The sequence below is a fragment of the Rousettus aegyptiacus genome, unplaced genomic scaffold (genome assembly GCF_014176215.1).
Source record: "Rousettus aegyptiacus isolate mRouAeg1 unplaced genomic scaffold, mRouAeg1.p scaffold_m13_p_8, whole genome shotgun sequence".
Taxonomy (NCBI): Eukaryota; Metazoa; Chordata; class Mammalia; order Chiroptera; family Pteropodidae; genus Rousettus; species Rousettus aegyptiacus.
This window is the reverse complement of record NW_023416311.1, coordinates 43,782,532-43,800,151: the sequence shown is the minus strand read 5'-3', so window position 1 is coordinate 43,800,151 and position 17,620 is coordinate 43,782,532. Positions and strand designations below refer to the sequence as shown.

At 37.9% G+C, this 17,620-nt stretch overlaps 1 protein-coding gene across 2 annotated transcripts in view; it reads left to right on the top strand.

The window, feature by feature from the left end:
* Positions 1–17,620, top strand: part of CAMK4 (calcium/calmodulin dependent protein kinase IV) — a 192,318-nt gene that overhangs the window by 155,387 nt on the left and 19,311 nt on the right. For both annotated transcript variants that reach the window (XM_016137251.2, XM_036226183.1), the window contains 2 exons: positions 1,260–1,350; positions 3,470–3,544. In XM_016137251.2, coding sequence (XP_015992737.1) covers positions 1,260–1,350; positions 3,470–3,544 — 166 coding nt within the window. The remainder of the gene's footprint in view (positions 1–1,259; positions 1,351–3,469; positions 3,545–17,620) is intronic.

Genomic DNA, 17,620 nt, shown 5'->3' with positions numbered 1-17,620 from the left:
TGAAGGGAAAGGAGTAGACAATCAAGAAGAGTTTACAGCAAAAGAAAAGGCTCAATGAAGATCTAATTTAAGAAGCAGAGTCAGAAAAATATTTATTTACTCATGTACTTAACAGCTCATTGAGCATCTACTGAGTGCCAGGGACTGTTTTAAATTCCAAAGCAAGAATCATAGACTGCAGAGTGTTTTGTCTGGCCTCTACAGGGTTTAAAAATTTTCAACTTTATTGTCAACATTTAAAATGGATATTTTACATCAAAAAATCTGAATTTCTATCTCGCCTTAAAAAATCGGAAGAGCTAGCTACATAGGGCCTCCCCGACAACAGCTGGCTGAACCCAAGTTTCTTTTCTTCTTAAGGGGTCGCGCTCTCTCCAGAGACAGGTACAGTCCCTGAGACTCCGCAGTGTCTCCGTTTTACTTTACACTGTGCCAACTTCCTTCATTCTTTCAGGGTACCTTCATGCCCTTGGAGAGTTTGTGACCCCTGCTTAAGCGATATAAAATCATATGCAACATTGCTGCTACCAAAAAGCAAGGGAAAGATGCTAAAGATTGTAAGCAAGGAGTGACGTGACAAGATCTGCACTTTAAAAAATGACTCTTGTGGCTGTGTGGAGCATGGGCTGGATAAGAGCTGGCTGGCAATTAAGCTAGTCATCGAGTAATTAAGAGGAATGTGGCCTGGCTGAAGGCAAGAGCGGTAGGCAGGGACAGAGAATAGATACCTGAGGCACTGAGGAGGGAAAACTACACAGGGTCATGGATTGGATGTGTTCTCTATAATAATTACTCACATCTAAATGATTGTTCAAACAATAAATATGAAGTCTTTGCCACGGTTGTTAATTTCTAAGATGACACATACAATTATGCTTTTCAGATAATAAATCAGACAAATTTCAATATACAGCACCTTCACTTTTTATAATAATAATTAGCCAGTTTGAACTGATATGGATATATGAGTAAAGGGAACTGTAGCTAATATCTTCTGAGAGGTAAATGTTTTATTTTTGGCAGTTGGTTCTATATAATTTAAATTTCATTTCACTTTTAGATAATTATATATAAACTACTCTAGAATGATGTATAGTTTGAAATAAATTCTCTTTCATGGTGTTTATTTTTAAATCATAATGTGTATGTGTGCTCATGAATCACTTAACTTAAAGACTTATAATTCTGAAAATAGTAAATATAAATATTAGAACCATAAATATAATTACATGATTACTACTTTATTATATTCTGTTTAGTACCTACATGAAAATGGGATTGTCCATCGTGATCTCAAACCAGAGAACCTTCTCTATGCAACTCCAGCCCCAGATGCACCGCTCAAAATTGGTGAGGCCATTTCCTGGTGTATTAAGACCCCTCTTCCCAGAACAGAAGAGATTTACTCTATGGAATTTTTGATTATGGCTCCATCCAGTTTAACCTCCCTTTAATTTTCTCAAATATTTGGTGCCTGTAAAGGAATAATGCATTGTTTTGGAAGTCTGTGCTCTTTCCTGGAATATTAATCTGGAATTAGTGCCTAAAGTCAGTATTCCATTGCTGGAAATATAAAGGAATCAACTCTTGGAAATGACAGAGACTTCAGAAAGTGACCTTGTATTTTATAGATAAGTTTATATAGAAGAAAATCACAGATTACTTCACACTTCTTTTTTGGTTATTAACTTTTATTCCACAAATTAGAGGGAGCTTAATTTTAGATAATCAAGAATTTTGACATGAATATTTTGTACCTATCAGTGAATTTAGAATCTGAGTCACTTGTTATATGAACAGAGATAAATTAAGATACATATTTCCCAAAGTGCAATCAGCAGAACCTTGGTTCCTCAGCTGAAAGCACAGGGTAAAGAATTCCCTTTTGGGGGAAGTGGGAACGGTTTGTAGGGGTGCTAAGTTTGGTCAAATAGGTTAGAAAATGCCAGCTTAAAGTTAAACAAGATTTTTCTTTCTGCAGGAATTCTCAGAATCTTAAAAAGCTAATATATATAGACTGACATCTAATGTAGTGTACTGTGAGGCTTTTCTCAAAGTTTATTTAATTTTGAAAACCTTGTTTTTTTCCCCCACTGAACATTTTGATGAACTATGGAGATGAACTTTGGGAAATTCTAATCTAACCAAAGAGGTCTTTAAATCAGCATTTTAGAAAAAAAAAAGTATATTAACTATTACTTTCCATGTGCCTTCCAAAGCAAATCCTCATTTGCAGAAAAAGAAAAAAAAAAGAAAGAAAAGAAAAGTAAGATTTATTGTAGGTGGATTCTCCTTAGTAGAATCTGTCTTAAATTCTCTGAAGGGCTTTGCTCTCTTGGTGTGGTCCTTTATAATGCTAATCTGATGAGTGCACTGCATTTATAAGTATTAACACCTTTGAAAATTAAGTTGTACACATCATGGAGGAGCTCAAAAAGCATAATGTGTTTTATAAATGCAAAAGGCTGAAGAAGAAAACACTGAAATCCTGCTGGGCAGCCAGCTTGTTCTCATTATCACTCCTGAAAGGCAGTGGGCAGCAGGGAGGCTCCTATTTCTTTTGACAGCACTTTCAAAGATTTTATCCTTAAAGAAATTTCTTTAAATGGATGGATAGACACTAATTTAGGCAGAGGAGCCTTTCTTTCTGAAGGACTCCCTGCTGCTTCCCCTGATAAGGATCAGCACCTCCGTAGAAATGTGGGCTTGTCTTTGAAGTCTAAAATGGCATCAATTCTGCACCTGCCTCCCTTGAAGAATGACCTTGAATGGTTTCCTGATGTTTCCAGAGTGGGGCATATGTAGCCCAGCAAATAGACCATAATAGTAACAACTTTTGATGATGTTTTATCTAGGTAATATTCTGAAGAATAAATAAAAAGGATTTTTGAGAAAAAAAAAGTATTCCTCACATGAGAGTAAATTCTTATCCACCAAATACTCTAGGGAATGACATGATTTATTTTGAAATAGAATAAACATTTTGATGTTTCTGTTCATTTCCTTGACATTTATGAAAGTCTAATTTTTTATATTGACTAATTCTAACAGATTAAAAGTTCCGAATTATGTCACTAATTCTATATTGTCCTTTAGAGTTACTGTTTTATAAATCTCAGAATTAATATTATACAAAATATATCTTTTGCAACTATTACTTCAAGAAGAAATAGCTTATTTGCTTGCTAAAAGCTGAAAATCGTAGAGAAAGTATTAAAATATATTAGGGAGTCATATTTTTCTCCAATTAAAGCAGGGCTTGAATTATTATTATTACTTTCTTTTTAGTTTTCTCTTCATCTACATTCACTTCATCATTAATACAAAAACAAGTCAATAAATAAGTGTTAGTTTTATTTTGAATAACAGAAGTATTCTCTCATTTTATAAAAGCTGAGAAAAAAACGTGCTTCATTAATTTTTTTTCTTTAGAATCCATTTTAAATAAATTTTACTTTTTTTTCCTTAGCTGATTTTGGACTCTCTAAAATTGTGGAACATCAAGTGCTCATGAAGACAGTATGTGGAACCCCAGGGTACTGCGGTATGCGCTTTAGTACTAATATTTTACTTTTGTTGTTATTTGAAATCTATTTTTATTTCATGATGTGATTTTTTAACTCCTAACATCTCTATTTAAAATGCTTACACAATTAAAATAATTAACTGATTAATTTTTTAAAAAATGATGTAAGTAAAAATAAATACGTCAAAATTTTAAAAAATAAAATAAAATGCTTACAATTTGATGCACGTCTCCACATAGAAGGCATATGTAAATGATACTCAGACCACCTATCGTTCTGCCTGAGAGAACGAGGGGGCACCAAGGAGACAAATTTTCAAATCATTTTCAATCGTGTCGGTTTTAGAGCACCCCTGTTAGAACAGCAGGGGGAGAGGAGGCCCCAGGGAGGAAGGACTGGATTCTCTGCACCTGGTTTTGAGGCGGTAGCTACCTTGGACCCATCCAGAAGTAGAAAGACAATCATCAGAAAGAGGGCAGGGAAACAGCTTTGTTTGTGGTTGGAGTAAAAGCCATGAGTCTTTTGTTACTTTTTTTATTTGCTTTTCTTTGGAAGGTAGGTGAGGGTAGCGTGTGTCATTAATTCAGATGGCATGTAGGACAGCAGTGAGAATGGGATAGTCAGTCCCTAGTCCTCATTGATGGCACTGGCCTAGCCTTGCTAAGACCAGGGCTTCAGGTGAAATTCTCCCACTAGTCTCTGGAGATGGACTGTGTGACAGTCCTCACATCTTCTTGCCCAGTCTCCCAGGGTCAGCCGAAGGCTCTCTGTGCAGTCTACTGTTGAGAGACAAAACAATAGTTTTTTATTCTTGTCAGCATGAAACATGCCTTGTTTTTCCTGATGGCTGAATTAACCTGGCAACAACCTAAAAGTCAATAAACCTTGCAAAACTTATCAAGAATTCCTAAAGCTTCTTGTGGTTAATAAATACATCACAAATCAATTAAAATCCTAATCTGGACTACAAAGAAAAAAGACAGGATTTCAAGTTATCGGTCTCAAGATTAGCCATCATTTTCTCTTAGGACCATCATCTTTTTACACAAATCTTCCTTCACTCACTCATCTCTTCAGCAAAGCCTCCTGTTGTATACTCAAACCAGTGCTTGACACCAGGGAGACAAATTTTCTGCCCCTATTCCCACCCCCACCCTATGGGCTCACGGTCTATAGGGAAATAGACATAGAAACCCCAAAATTACAGCACCTTAAGAAATACCATGTTATATGTATGGAAACATAGGAGAAGGGCGGTATTTGGAATTACCAATCTTATTCTTCCATGGCATTTATATTTGTTAGTCATCCCTATCTCAGAAATAGATCCTTAAGAACTACATAACGAACCATAACTAACTCATTTTAACAACTTCCAAATTCATAGAAATCTGACTGGAGAGTACAGTATGATATCCACTGAAGCAAATGTATGATTAAATTCACAGAATTTTAGTGCTTCAAGAAACTTTAATTTCTTAACATTCTCATTTTACTAAGATCCAAAGAGTATGACTTCCCCAAGATTTCACATCTAGTTGTTAGTGGATCAGGGATGAGAATCTAGGTATCTAAGGGCCTAAAAATAGAATTATAGAATTCTCTCTTTAAAAAGGCAATATTAATAAGTCAATATAGTTTTCCTTTATAGAAATATATATATATCGGTTACTGCTTTTAGTTTAAAATGGTTCCTATTTTAATTTTTAAACCTGAAAAGTATTACTTGATTATTGTTAGAAGTAAAAATCCAAACATCTGTAATCAATATTAGTAGCTTTGTACATTCTGCCTCACCTTTCTCCATGTTCACATAAACATTTTATAGTTTCGTTTTTAACTAGTTAGTTTCACTAGTAGGTCTAAAATATCACTTCCTTGCAGCTTCACTATTCGTGAATCCAATAATTACACAGAATTAAGTGTATCTGTCTTGCTAGGTACTTTTCTTTGTGCCAAATATTGTTGTTCTGGATCTTAAGCTTCTTGAGGACAAGGACAGTTCAACAATTAGGAGTAAATTCAGAAAAGTCAAAAATAAGTGTGGCTTAAACAAGATAGAAGTTAATTTCTCCCACATTAGGGGTTTAGGCAACCCTGATGGGATTCGCAGCTGTGGCTCAGCAGGTGTGATGGATCTCAGTGCCTGGGATCTAGGCTTTTCCCATCTTGCTCTACCATTTCTGAGAATGCTTCCTTGCAATCTGAATGGCTGCTTGAAAATAGTCATTGCATCTGCAGTCTGCATAACAGGAAGGAAAAAGGTTAAAAAAGAGTGTACCCTTTCACTGTTAAATGGACTTGCTAAAGCCCCACGGGTCACTTCCACTTATATCTTATCAGCCGATACTTAGTTACAGCCTCCACACTGCCGCAGAAGCTGGCAGTGTGTCCTTTGACTGGACATGTTACTGCCTCAAATGAATTCAGGAATCTGTTACCAAGAACGAATATTGCATTGGACAACTTGCTACGACAGACTTGTGAAAATCATTGCACTACACCATGTTCACTATAGGCATTCTCTCATTTGGTTTTGTTTCTATATTTTTTATTTTCCTTAGCACTCTTAGCTGACAACCTGTCTGTGACTCTTCCCTTCTAATGATGCCATATGCACTTTCCCTTTCTCTAATTCAAATGTCCTCATTTGTCCTCTTCCTCTATTTCTTTCATACTTCCAGATCTCGAAGACTATGGGAGGAACATGAAACCCTAAATTTAATACCATATGCCAAATAAGGTTGCCTATTCGTGGTCATTAGTCGCTGACCAATTAGTAGGAGCATGGAAAGAGAATTAAGAAAAGAATGATAAAACTAAATAAGGATTTCCCATAAGAAAGCTGATGGGCAATTTAGTAATTGTTGTCTAATACCAAATACTAAATATACCAAGGAGGTAGGAAAGTTGGAGTAATTCTCTTGAGAATTGAGCATCCCTGAAATGAGATAGTCCGTGATTCACCAGTGATCTCTCAGAGTCCCTTTGTGACTAAGATATAGCAGCATCTTTTCAAGGGCTTTAGTAATAATGATAAGAGCAGTTTTTTCTTACAGCATTGTAGAATGGTCATTCCATGGATAAATGATTCATTCACAGATAAAATGAACATTGAACATTTGATAGATTCCATGTTAGGCACTGAGATTACAAGAGTAAACACAGTATGGTCTTGCCCTTCAGGGATTTCATGGACTAACGAGAAGAAAGACTTGTACAGGAAAAATCAAAGCTTGTTGTGATAAGTTCTATATTTATCTGAGCCAAAGGGTCAAGGTTACAGAGAGGAAGGAGCAATTAATCTTGCCTAACGAGGTCTTTACAGAGGAGGGACAATTGAGCTGGACACTGAAGGATGAGTAGGAGTTCAACAAGTGAATAGGTGGCCACAAGGCATTTTTTTTGTCAGCAGGCACAGGAAGGGAAAAGTCATAGAGGAGTGGTAGCATCTAGCAAGTTCATGGACTATTTGGCTGGGACACAGAGTCCTTTGTACAGAGATTATAGATGGACAAGGAAAGGTAGGATGGACCATATTTTAAAAGAATTCTGACTTGCTTTGGTGGATAATAGTGCTCTAGCAAAGATTCTTAATCCGAGCAATCACATTTTTAAATCAAATCTGTATTTTATAAATATCTTGATAATGACATTATGACAGATGGATTTGACAGAGAAAAGAGATCAAATGAAGATGAATTAAAAAGCTATTGTAAATGCTCTTTTCTGTTCATCTTACATCAGAAATCTACACACAGGTTTTTGTCACTCCATTAACAGCTTTTCAGCAGATATTTGATCTATTCCTATATCCAATCATTTATTTTTTTAAACATAGAATGATTGTAAAAATACTATTTCAGACTGTAGTCTTTGCCATAAATAAGCCTGTCTTTCTGATAACAGACGCTTATTTTCCCTTTACTATTGTTTTCCGTGCAGATATTCATATCACCCTAGAGGCTATGTAATGAGCAAAGAGGGAATTGAGTGGTTGAACGTAATCAGGATAATCCTTCCACTCTGCTATCGTTAGAAGCTCACCAGGAAGGAGTCATTTACTATATTATAAGAAAAGGAGGAAGAAGCAGCAGAGAGGCTAGGGTAGAGCAGAGTGGGAGGACGGAGAGGGAAAATAAAAATGCTTTGTAGACTCTGAGGTACTAAACATATGTTGGAATCACTATTATATTGGCTGAGGCCAGCTTAGAAGTCAAAAACAAGTAAGTTCAATGTATTTAATTATAAGCATGGTCCAAATTATATATAAACAAACATTTATTTATACATTCTCTTGACCCAAAGGAAATACACTAAAATATGACCTCAAAGTGGGAATAGAGGAGGAGGCAGGATTTTAAGGATGCACCTGTGTATAGTAACACAGAGAACACCAGAAAAGCTGAGTTAAGGAAAAACAGAAGTCATAGTAACTCCAGGGCACAGGAAGTAGGTGATCTAGAACAGAGGAAAGATGAAGAGTTTCAAATTTTAAATATTTTATTATAAAAAAATTTTAATGTAACGATGAATATTTTTATTCATCTGTCTTATAAAGGATTATGAACCAGGTTAAAGCCTGTGAGGTTTACTCTCAGTTCTAGCCCTTTCTTCCCTCACCACATATAATACTGTCATCAGTTTGGCAGGTGTTCTTCTGAGGATATGTAGGTGGGGAGGAAACTGTCCATTTATAGAATGAGTTGGAAATGAGACCCAAGTACAAGACCGATGAGAACCACTGTCGTGCAACAGGAAGCATGACTTTACACAGAGACTTTACATTTAGCTTGAAGTGTCTGAGGCGCACATAATTAACTGAAGAGGGGAGGCGTGAGCTTGTTTCCTTGCTTGTAAGGGCGATTACATCCCAGGTCAATTATCCTTATGTGCACTGGGTCTAGTTTCTACATTTAATGGAAGGCTTTTTTTAATTACATCTTTTGACGAAATGGGTGTACGTGTTATACCAACTGTTATTTGTCAGGAAATAAAAGAAAGAAAAACCACCCATTTGGTCTCATTTACAGACCCTTTGCCCGCAGGCCATTAATATCAGAGGGTTCTCCTATAAGTGAATCGGCAAAAGAAAAATCACAGATGCTGCATGTTTAAGCAAATACTTATTATTTCCTGGGAAATGTGCCCAGTTGAAACTAAACTCCAGTCCAGAAAATTAAAATTTGTGACCCAGATAAATGAAATCAATAACTAGTTCTCTGAAATAGTCCATAGAGTTCAACACTGAAGAAATTCTCAACACTGTGTTGATGAGAAAAGAAATTGATTTTCAAAAAAAAAAAAAAAAAAATCCATTGGGCCATGACTCCTAAATGTGCCACAATGTAACTATGCAGTATTACTATCAAAATGTCTTACCTGGATTAGATATTAATACTAATCACAGAAAAGAAGTACAGTTGACCTTAAACTCTTCAGGGGTTAGGGAGCATCAAATCCCCCATATAGTCCAAAATCTGTACATAACTTTTGATTCACCAAAAACATAACAATTAATAGCCTATTGTAATGGGAAGGCTTACTGATCGATTAAATAGTCAATTCGATTAAATGGTCAATTAATACATATGTTTTATATGTATTATATACTGTATTTTTATAATAAAGCAAGCTAAAGAAAAGAAAATGTTATTAAGAAAATCATAAGGAAGAGGAAATACATTTACAATGGTATATGTATTTATTGAAAAAAATTCGTATATAAGTGGTTCTGCACAGCTCACACCTGTTTTCCAAGGGCCAACTGTACAAGCTATTAGAGTAAAAATGAAACTAATATGGTAATGAGTTAGATAAAAAAAATTTTATACCATTATCTAATTTATTCATAAGCTTAATTCATTAAACATATGTATGTTCACATGTCATATTTCTCCTTGTCTATTTATTCAAATCCTATTTTCAGGGTCTAGAGCTATTAAGAATTTATTTTCTCTTGGCATTTGCCAGGGTCTCATTATTACAGTGATAATCCTATCTTGTTGCCGCATTGTTGTGTTTTAAAGAACTTATTACATTCACTATACCAAAATTCAAGATAATCTTTCAACAGCTTACAGTCAGACAAAAGAGATTTCCGCCACATGAACACACACTAATATGGAAAATTGAAATGAAATCAAAGAGGTAAATCTAAAATACAAGCTTTCAGAATAGTTTCATAAAAGATGTGTTTTTGTTCATTTCTAGAGGACTAAATAGCTAAGGTTAAATAATAAGAGTATCAAATTATATTGGTAATAGAATCACATAAGCAATGATTTCACCTGAGAATTAATTAAATACCCATAGTGATGACTTTCTTTTTTTCTATAACCTTTTTAAAAACTAGAAGAAGTAAATACTAATATAACATCCACTACAATTCCTGTAACTCTCTGCTTGACAGGCTGGCGTGTGTACACTAGGGGTCCTTGGGGCCTGTTGACAGTAGGAAGGGAGCGGAAAGGTGAGAGGAAGAAAACAGAGGATGCCAAGCAGTGGGCAAAGGGTGCCCAGGGCCCTCTCCTCTTCTCGGCCACAGCCCTCCTTTCTCCTTGATTTAGGCTGTGTCCCCAAGCCATCATGACTGTCCTAGAGGCATGCTTGCAGTGCCTGATCCAAGTGAACAAATGCCAGTTAAAGGAAAAAGTGTGGCTGGGGACAGATACAGGAGTCATGAAGAAAGGTCGCAGGTCACTTATTATTGACCTTGCAGAGGACAGGGACTCTGCAGGTTGACTGCGGGTTTATTTTAAGTGGTCTTGTAAGTTTTAAATCTAGAGGAAAATGAGTCTCTCGGGGTCTTTACATTGGTCTGGTACTGACCTAAACAACATATATACTGCAGAACTTTAATTGTATCAATTTTTTATTTAATAAGTATTTGTCGAACTCCCATTATGTACAAGGTAGGGTTCTAGTTGTTACAGAGATATAGCAGTAGAGAGAGCCGGGTGGGGGAAGGGGGACTTTTTTTGAGATGGTACATTTTAGTGGAAGAAGACAAATAAACAAAATATGTAAATTATATAAAAAGAGGTGATGATTTCTATGAAAGAGTAGAGAATTGGGGAAGAGAATAGGAGTGGTAGGAGCTTGGGTTGCAGTATAAACTGGGTGATCAGGGAAGGCTTCACACGAGAAAGGAACATAAAAGCAAAGACTTGAAAGAGGTAAGGGAGAAAGCAAGCCAAGCGGCTATCTAGGGAAAGAGCATTCATTCTAAATAGAGGAGACAGAGAACACCGGCTCTGAGGCAGGAACAGGCCTGGGTGTCTTTAAGGCTCAGCAAGGCAAGCCAGTTGGTTGGAATGCAGTTGGCAGGAGGTAAAGAGTAGGTAGGGAGAGGATCAGAGAGCTCCACCTAGAGGGATAAAGTTAACATTTACTGAGATGGGGAGGACTTTTGGAGCAACAAGCTTGGGGCTTGTAGATTTTTAGATGCCTGTTAGACATTCAAGTAGAGATGACATGCAGGCAAAAGGGTGTATGTGTTTGAAGTTTAGGAGCAGGGACATGGCTGTTAATATAAATGTGGCATTATCAGCATATGGATGCTATTTAAAGTCATGAGACTATCCAGGCAGAAAAAGAAACAACCCAGATTGATCCCTGGGCAATATCACCTTTAGGAGGCCCAAGAGAAGAGAAGGAACCACATTTATCATTCATAGATGTCAAATGGCAGAGGAAGCTCCACAGGACAGAATTAGGAATATGATCAGATGCTGTAAAGCAGAGGTTCCCAACCTTTTTGACACCAGGGACTGGTGCTCCTATGAGAATCGAATGCCTGATGATCTGAGGTGGAGCTGAGGCTGCGATGCTAGTGCTGGGGAGCAGCTGCAAATACAGATGAAGATTTGCCTACTGCCCGCCACTCACCTCCTGCTGCATGGCCTGGTTCCTAACGGGCCACAGACCAGTGGTCCGCAGCCGGGGGTTGAGGACCCCTACTATAAAGCACAAATTTAGGGCTCAATATACAAAATAATATTCTGATATCTAAAGTCAGAAGTAGAAAAAACTACTTCCTTGGGTTGCAAAATGGCCACAAAAGCTGACTGACTCATCTCTCAGGATTCAGGGCTATCCACAAGGGAAGAGGAGGAAGAGTCCTACTAATTTTTGTATCACCCAGCAGATGTATGGCATATGGTATTTAAATATTACCACAAAAGCTGTCTATATATTCTATATATGTAAACTAAGTTGAGGATTATAATAACCACTTAGTTAAATCACCGTGACCCAAATATATTTTGGCCCGAGATGGCTGATAAATGAATCTAAAGATGTTATTACCAACATCACCCTCTCACTTCTCCTGTTCTCTTTGCTTTAGAGAGTTTTTTAACTTCTTGGTCTCCATACTATAAATCGTTTTCTGTGCCCACTTCTTTGCAACTGTAAGCAACTGCTTCAAGAACAGAACCAACTGTGCCAGAGAATCTGCAGTGCTGTGAGGCTCAGCTCTATTCTTGCATATGTGAGGGTGGAAAGATGGGAGGGGAAGAGGTCAAAAGAAAGAAGTGATTGATGGCAAGTGGGTAGAAGACTTGCTCAAAATATATTATTTGGGCCATGAACACCCTCAAAATGTTCCACTTTAGAATGTTGTAACAGAAAGGATATTCATAAAATAAAAATAAAAAGTTTCAAAAGAATTATTCTTGATAATTATCAGTAAGATTTATAGCACCTTTAGAGAAAAACACAGTATTTGCCATACTTAACACAGGAGACAGAGTTTGAATTCTAAGTCCATCACTTTGCATTTGCATCTCCATATACAAGAGAGATTCTTACATAATGTTAACATTAGGATGAGTTGGGTTTATTTATTTATCTGGTTTATTTATTTATACACCACCTCATCCCACAAAAATGGAAAGGCAGTTTTTCAATAGTTAATGTTCTTGGCCCAGCTTCTATCAAAGTTTAAAGTGACCAGGAAACTCTGTGATTAAGATTTGGAACAAATAGTGATTACTCCAAGATGGGAGATGTCAGTGGAATTATAGAAAAGTGAATTTCATAGAAATGGAACTTTCAAGAGTAATAACAACAAGTTGTGTTTATTTTTTCCTCTTCTGAAAAGCATTAGATGTTCTCAAATATTTGATTTTTCTCTGTAGAGTATTATTTTCAAAAAAGAGGAAGGTGAGGAATGTAAACAGGTATCTTTCTTCACCCATTTAAGACATTTATAAAAAAAAGAAATATCACACAATTTGTGTGGCAAGAAAGACCTTTTTAACAGCTTAAATGAAAAATATTAAGTGAGAGTTAGATTGACTGGTATTTGTCGTGTAAAAGATCAAGAGAGCCCCGGAAAATGGGAAGGAAGGATGAGAGCATGAAGCGTATCATTTCTTTGTCGAAACATCTTGCAAACTTTTTTCTTATTCAACACTAAAATCTCATAGATAACCAAAATGACAGAGTCCTCAAATGGCTTCTCAGCCTTTCTCACAACCTTTCACAGTGTGGCATGCATAGAACTGACAGAATTCTGAGAGGCGCTGTGGTAAGCTGACAGGGCTGCTCCTCGCCGGAGGCGGCCCCTCTGGAAGCATCTTAACTGATCCACACCTGTGTTGTAACACTTCGCATACTGCACTGGGACTTTGCCTCTCTTCTCTGTTGTCAAAGCAAACATTGCACTTGACGAAGTTAAAAAGGTTATGCTCCATTCTTGCCAAATATATGTGACACCTTAACAAAGGACGGACACATGGTGCATATGGTGAGAACAGCGCCGGTGTGGAGTCTGCCCAGCTGTGAGCACTGCTGCCGCCTACAGGAGGCTGCCCTGAGTGCATTCTTCTCCTCTGGGTTCCTAGGCCAAGTTAAGAGCAGGGAAGGGCAGAGACTTTCCAAATTCTGATCTGCTTTTGGCAGATAAAGCCCTCTTCCTCCTCTTTCCACACTGCTTGCTCCCCTAAGGTGAAGTTTAGAGAGACTTCTAGATGCTGCGCTAAAGACGCCATGGGCTTTTGTGGCCCAAGAAAACTCTGACTTCAAGACAAGGCTTTACAGTAAAAAAGAAGTCCCACAGTGTTTTTTTCCTCTGAGGTAGGTACATTCCCCCATATCTTTGGGTCGCTTAAATGCAAGAGAATTTGAAAACAAACAAACAACTCTGACCTACTAGAATCTGCGGCCTGGCCCTGACCCGCCTGCCGGGTGCTCATCACACCTGGGCCGCGTTGCACACACCAGGCTGTGCTCCAGCCACTCCAGCTTCTTTCAGTTCCTTGAGTGCCCCTTGTTCCTTCCTGCCACAAGGCCTCTTCATGTGTTCTTTCACCACCTGGAACCCTCTTCTTTCTCTTTCCTCAACCACCACCCTTTCCCCCTTTGCCTAGTTAACTTGTCAGGATCCTTTGCTCCCTCCAGTCACCTTCCCTGATCATTCTCTCTCAGTCAGCCCTCTATTAGAGACACTCTCCCTCCAAGCACTTCCAGTTACCAGTATGGATTTCTTCATGTGGTTTTCTTGATCATCTACCTTCCTCACCAAACTGCAAGCTCCCCGGTGGCAGACCTTTGCTCCCTTTGACTGCCCATTATTCTTCCCCCAGCACCACCTAACACAGTGCCTGTCCTACAGCAGGAGATTAGTAAATAGTTCATGGTACATGTAATAAGTGAATGAATGAATCTGTTGATTTCATTCACTTTAATCTCCCTTGGAGTTGTCTTTCTCAAAACAGTTAACGATAGTTTGAAAAAGTCTTCTAATGAGGAATGCCACCTGTAGTTTTAACTCAATAGGTAAGAAGGGATCATAAAGTTCATCTAGGGCATTGACAAAATGAAGGTACAGTCAATGACCAAAATCATCCCTCTGTTTTCCTCCTGGGGCTTTAGGAAAGGAAGAAAAAACCAGCACTGATGGTCCCTATCAGTGTGCCAATAGCTGTACCTGATGCTTTTTATTTGAGGATCGTTTCCAGAACTGGTTACGGTGATTTTATTTGATAAACTGGAATTCATTCTCATCTTTAGATGGACCTCAGTCTCTAGATGTTTTAATGGTACCATGACCTTATTTAAAAAAAAAAAAAAAAAATCGGCACTCTAAGGTCTAAGTGGTATGTGGGTGAAAAAAATATTATAATTAAAGTTTGAGTTTTTTAATTTAATATTTATATTCAGTTAAAATTGCTTTTTAAAAAGATATATGTGATATCTTAGCAATTCCAACACCATTAACCATATTGTTCTGCATTGGAGATTGGAGTATGACTTGTCCTGGGAGCTCTGTAGCATTTACTGTTTAATGAACAATAATCTGAATAATAAGGTAATTTTAAGAAGTAGCAGAAAACAGACATACTTAAAAGATAGCCAGGAAAATCAGTAAATGATTATTGACTATTTCAGAAGAGATCATTCTAAATTATTTTAAATTCATTCTAAAAAATTGTATTATACCTTGAAATGATTTTCTTCCCCCCTCCTCCATTTTGTTTGTTTATTTGTTTGTTCATTTGTTTGTTTTGGCAATGAGGTGAGAAAATATATGAAACACAGACAGAAGTGCTCACAGTATCAAAAGGTGGGCTGGTTGATCAGTCTTTTCTTGAACTAAATTGGAAGTAGTCAGCTATTTCTCCCTCTTAAGAAAATCACAAATTTGCAAAATTACCTGCAAGGACATTTGATACTTAGAAGACTAGAAGCACTCATATGCCAGAGCCTGAAATTTATCCTCCAAAAGCTTTTGCCTCTTGGAAAAAGTTCAGATGGATCACAGGAGTATGTTCTGCTGGTTCTGAAGTCAAGATCTCATTAATTAGTAATTGAAAAGATGTAAAGGTTAGTGTGAATGGTATCTAATTATGTCCAGGTGTTTAGTTTGTTTCACCCAAATTTTATATTATGATCAGTAAATATAAACTTATACAAATTCTTTTTAAGGGAAGTTTATGATGAAAGACAAAAGCCTTCTATATTCGTCTTGTCTTGGTTCATCTCACAGTGGAAAGTTTAGCTTTTCACATCACAAGTTTACTCACCTTGCAGCATATTGCCTTCCAATGAAACAAATTGCCTCTGGAGAGTAAGTTTACACCCAGTTATATAAAGGGAGATCATGTACTTCCATGTCAAGTAAGAAACCTAGATGCCCTATGAAGTGGATTTAGAAAGAAATTGGTTCTGTGGAATTCACTTTTGGGGGACCTTTGCCCTGGGAGCTATGACCAGAGAAAGCTCCTGACCCTTGCAACAGCATGCTGACCTCTGGACAGCACAGGTGCCTCCTATCTAGTGGATTTCAGTAGAGCCAACAGACTGGTGCCCACAGGGCAGCACAGACAGTAGGTCCACTAGTAGGAGAAATAAGAATGTCGCAGATTCTGTAGGTAGAGTACTCGTCCTCTCTTCTTGTTCAAGCTGTCAGTAATTATCCCTCTACCAATATTACAGTGGCTGGCAGGTTAAAATTCAAAGTAACCTTGGAAATTAGCCAGTAGAATTCACTTAGATTTTAGAGATAAAAACCAAGACCCAGAAAATGTAAAAGATGCTCCCCAATATACTTCTGTATTTATGTTTAAATGGCAGTGTGTAACTTGATAGCACTTTACTGATGTGAAGACTGGAGTGGGGAAGGGCTGATGGTACTAACTATGCATGTTTGATGCATGCAGCTCCCAGACTGGAGCAGCTCTCAGAGACTAAGACGGACAGTAGCAGCCCTCCCGAAAGTGGCAGCCTTACCTGAGATTCCTTTGCACTATGATAAGCAAAGCATTTTTGAATGAGAGTTCAGTGTTGGGGCCAAAGGAACCATATGTGGGCTACAGACTGCTCTGGGAAATGAAAGCCTATCCAACAGAGTGAATGGTGTTGGCATCGAGCACGCATTTTTCTTAATTATGTTAATTAAATCATAAAAAGAAAATTTTCTAGGAATAATTTGCCTATAGATGAGAAGAATTTCTTGGCCCCAGATACAATTTCTTAAAAAGTATATGTCGCTGAATTGCTGCTTAGGGTGCTGTTATGCACACTCTAATTTCACCATACAGTGTCTTTGTCTCCTATATCTTATGTAACACAGGTTCTACAGAGAAGACAATATCTTCATTGGAAAAGGATGGGGAGAGGGGGATGAGAAGATGTCAGGGAAAAATCTACTGTGTTCCTTCCTCTAAATCCCAGAGTCCCATGAGGGCAGCTTCCTTCTAGAGCTCACTTTGACAGTCTACACCGAATATGACACTTCCAGCCTGAGTGGACAGGGATCCAGTTCACCTGCTCTTCTGTCCCCTACTCTGAGGGAAAAGTGTGGTTTCCCCACCCCCAAGGCCTCCCTCAGTGTGCCCTGGCATGCATCTGTCAGCTCCTTCTTAGGAGACCCTACAGCACTTTTGTTCAAAATAGGAAACGGCCATTCTGGGCTATAGGCCTGAACTATCACATCTCCTTTTCTTCCTTTGTTAAGTGTTAGGTAGGCAAACAAACAACATCTCCAGTCCTCAGGGTGAATGACTGGACTCACTTAACTAGCCATTTTCACAGCTCCAAGGTAATAAAAATATGAAAGAACTCACAATTCTATACTACAGGGCTGTTTTGTTGTGGTTAAGAGCAACTTCCTCTGGGCAGGGCTAACAGGAGACCTCCTTTTTTCAGTTCATAGTCCCAAAATGACTGAAACAGCTGTCCCTGGGGATCTACATGCAGTTCTCAATACCAGGGACTGTGCCAGGGCCCTCCTAGCTCCTGCTCCAATCTTCTAACACTAGTGACTTCCCAATCCCTCCCACTGTCTGCCCTGGTCTCTGCCCTGCACACTGTCAAACGCACACACTCACGGAGGCCCCATTCTCCAAGCTTATCTAGATCTCAAGGTAGCATAATTGTTTGTGCCTCTTTTCCCTTACTATGCTAAACTTTATTTCTTTCTTTTCTATGTACAAAGCTCTCTTTGAAGTAAGGGATCTTTTGTAGCAGAGGCATAGCTCTATCGTGATGCTGTGATGTAGAATATTAAAGTTAATAACTTTATTTTTATGCACTCCAAGCACAGAGACTATAATCTCTCTCACTAAGAGAGACAAGAATTTGTA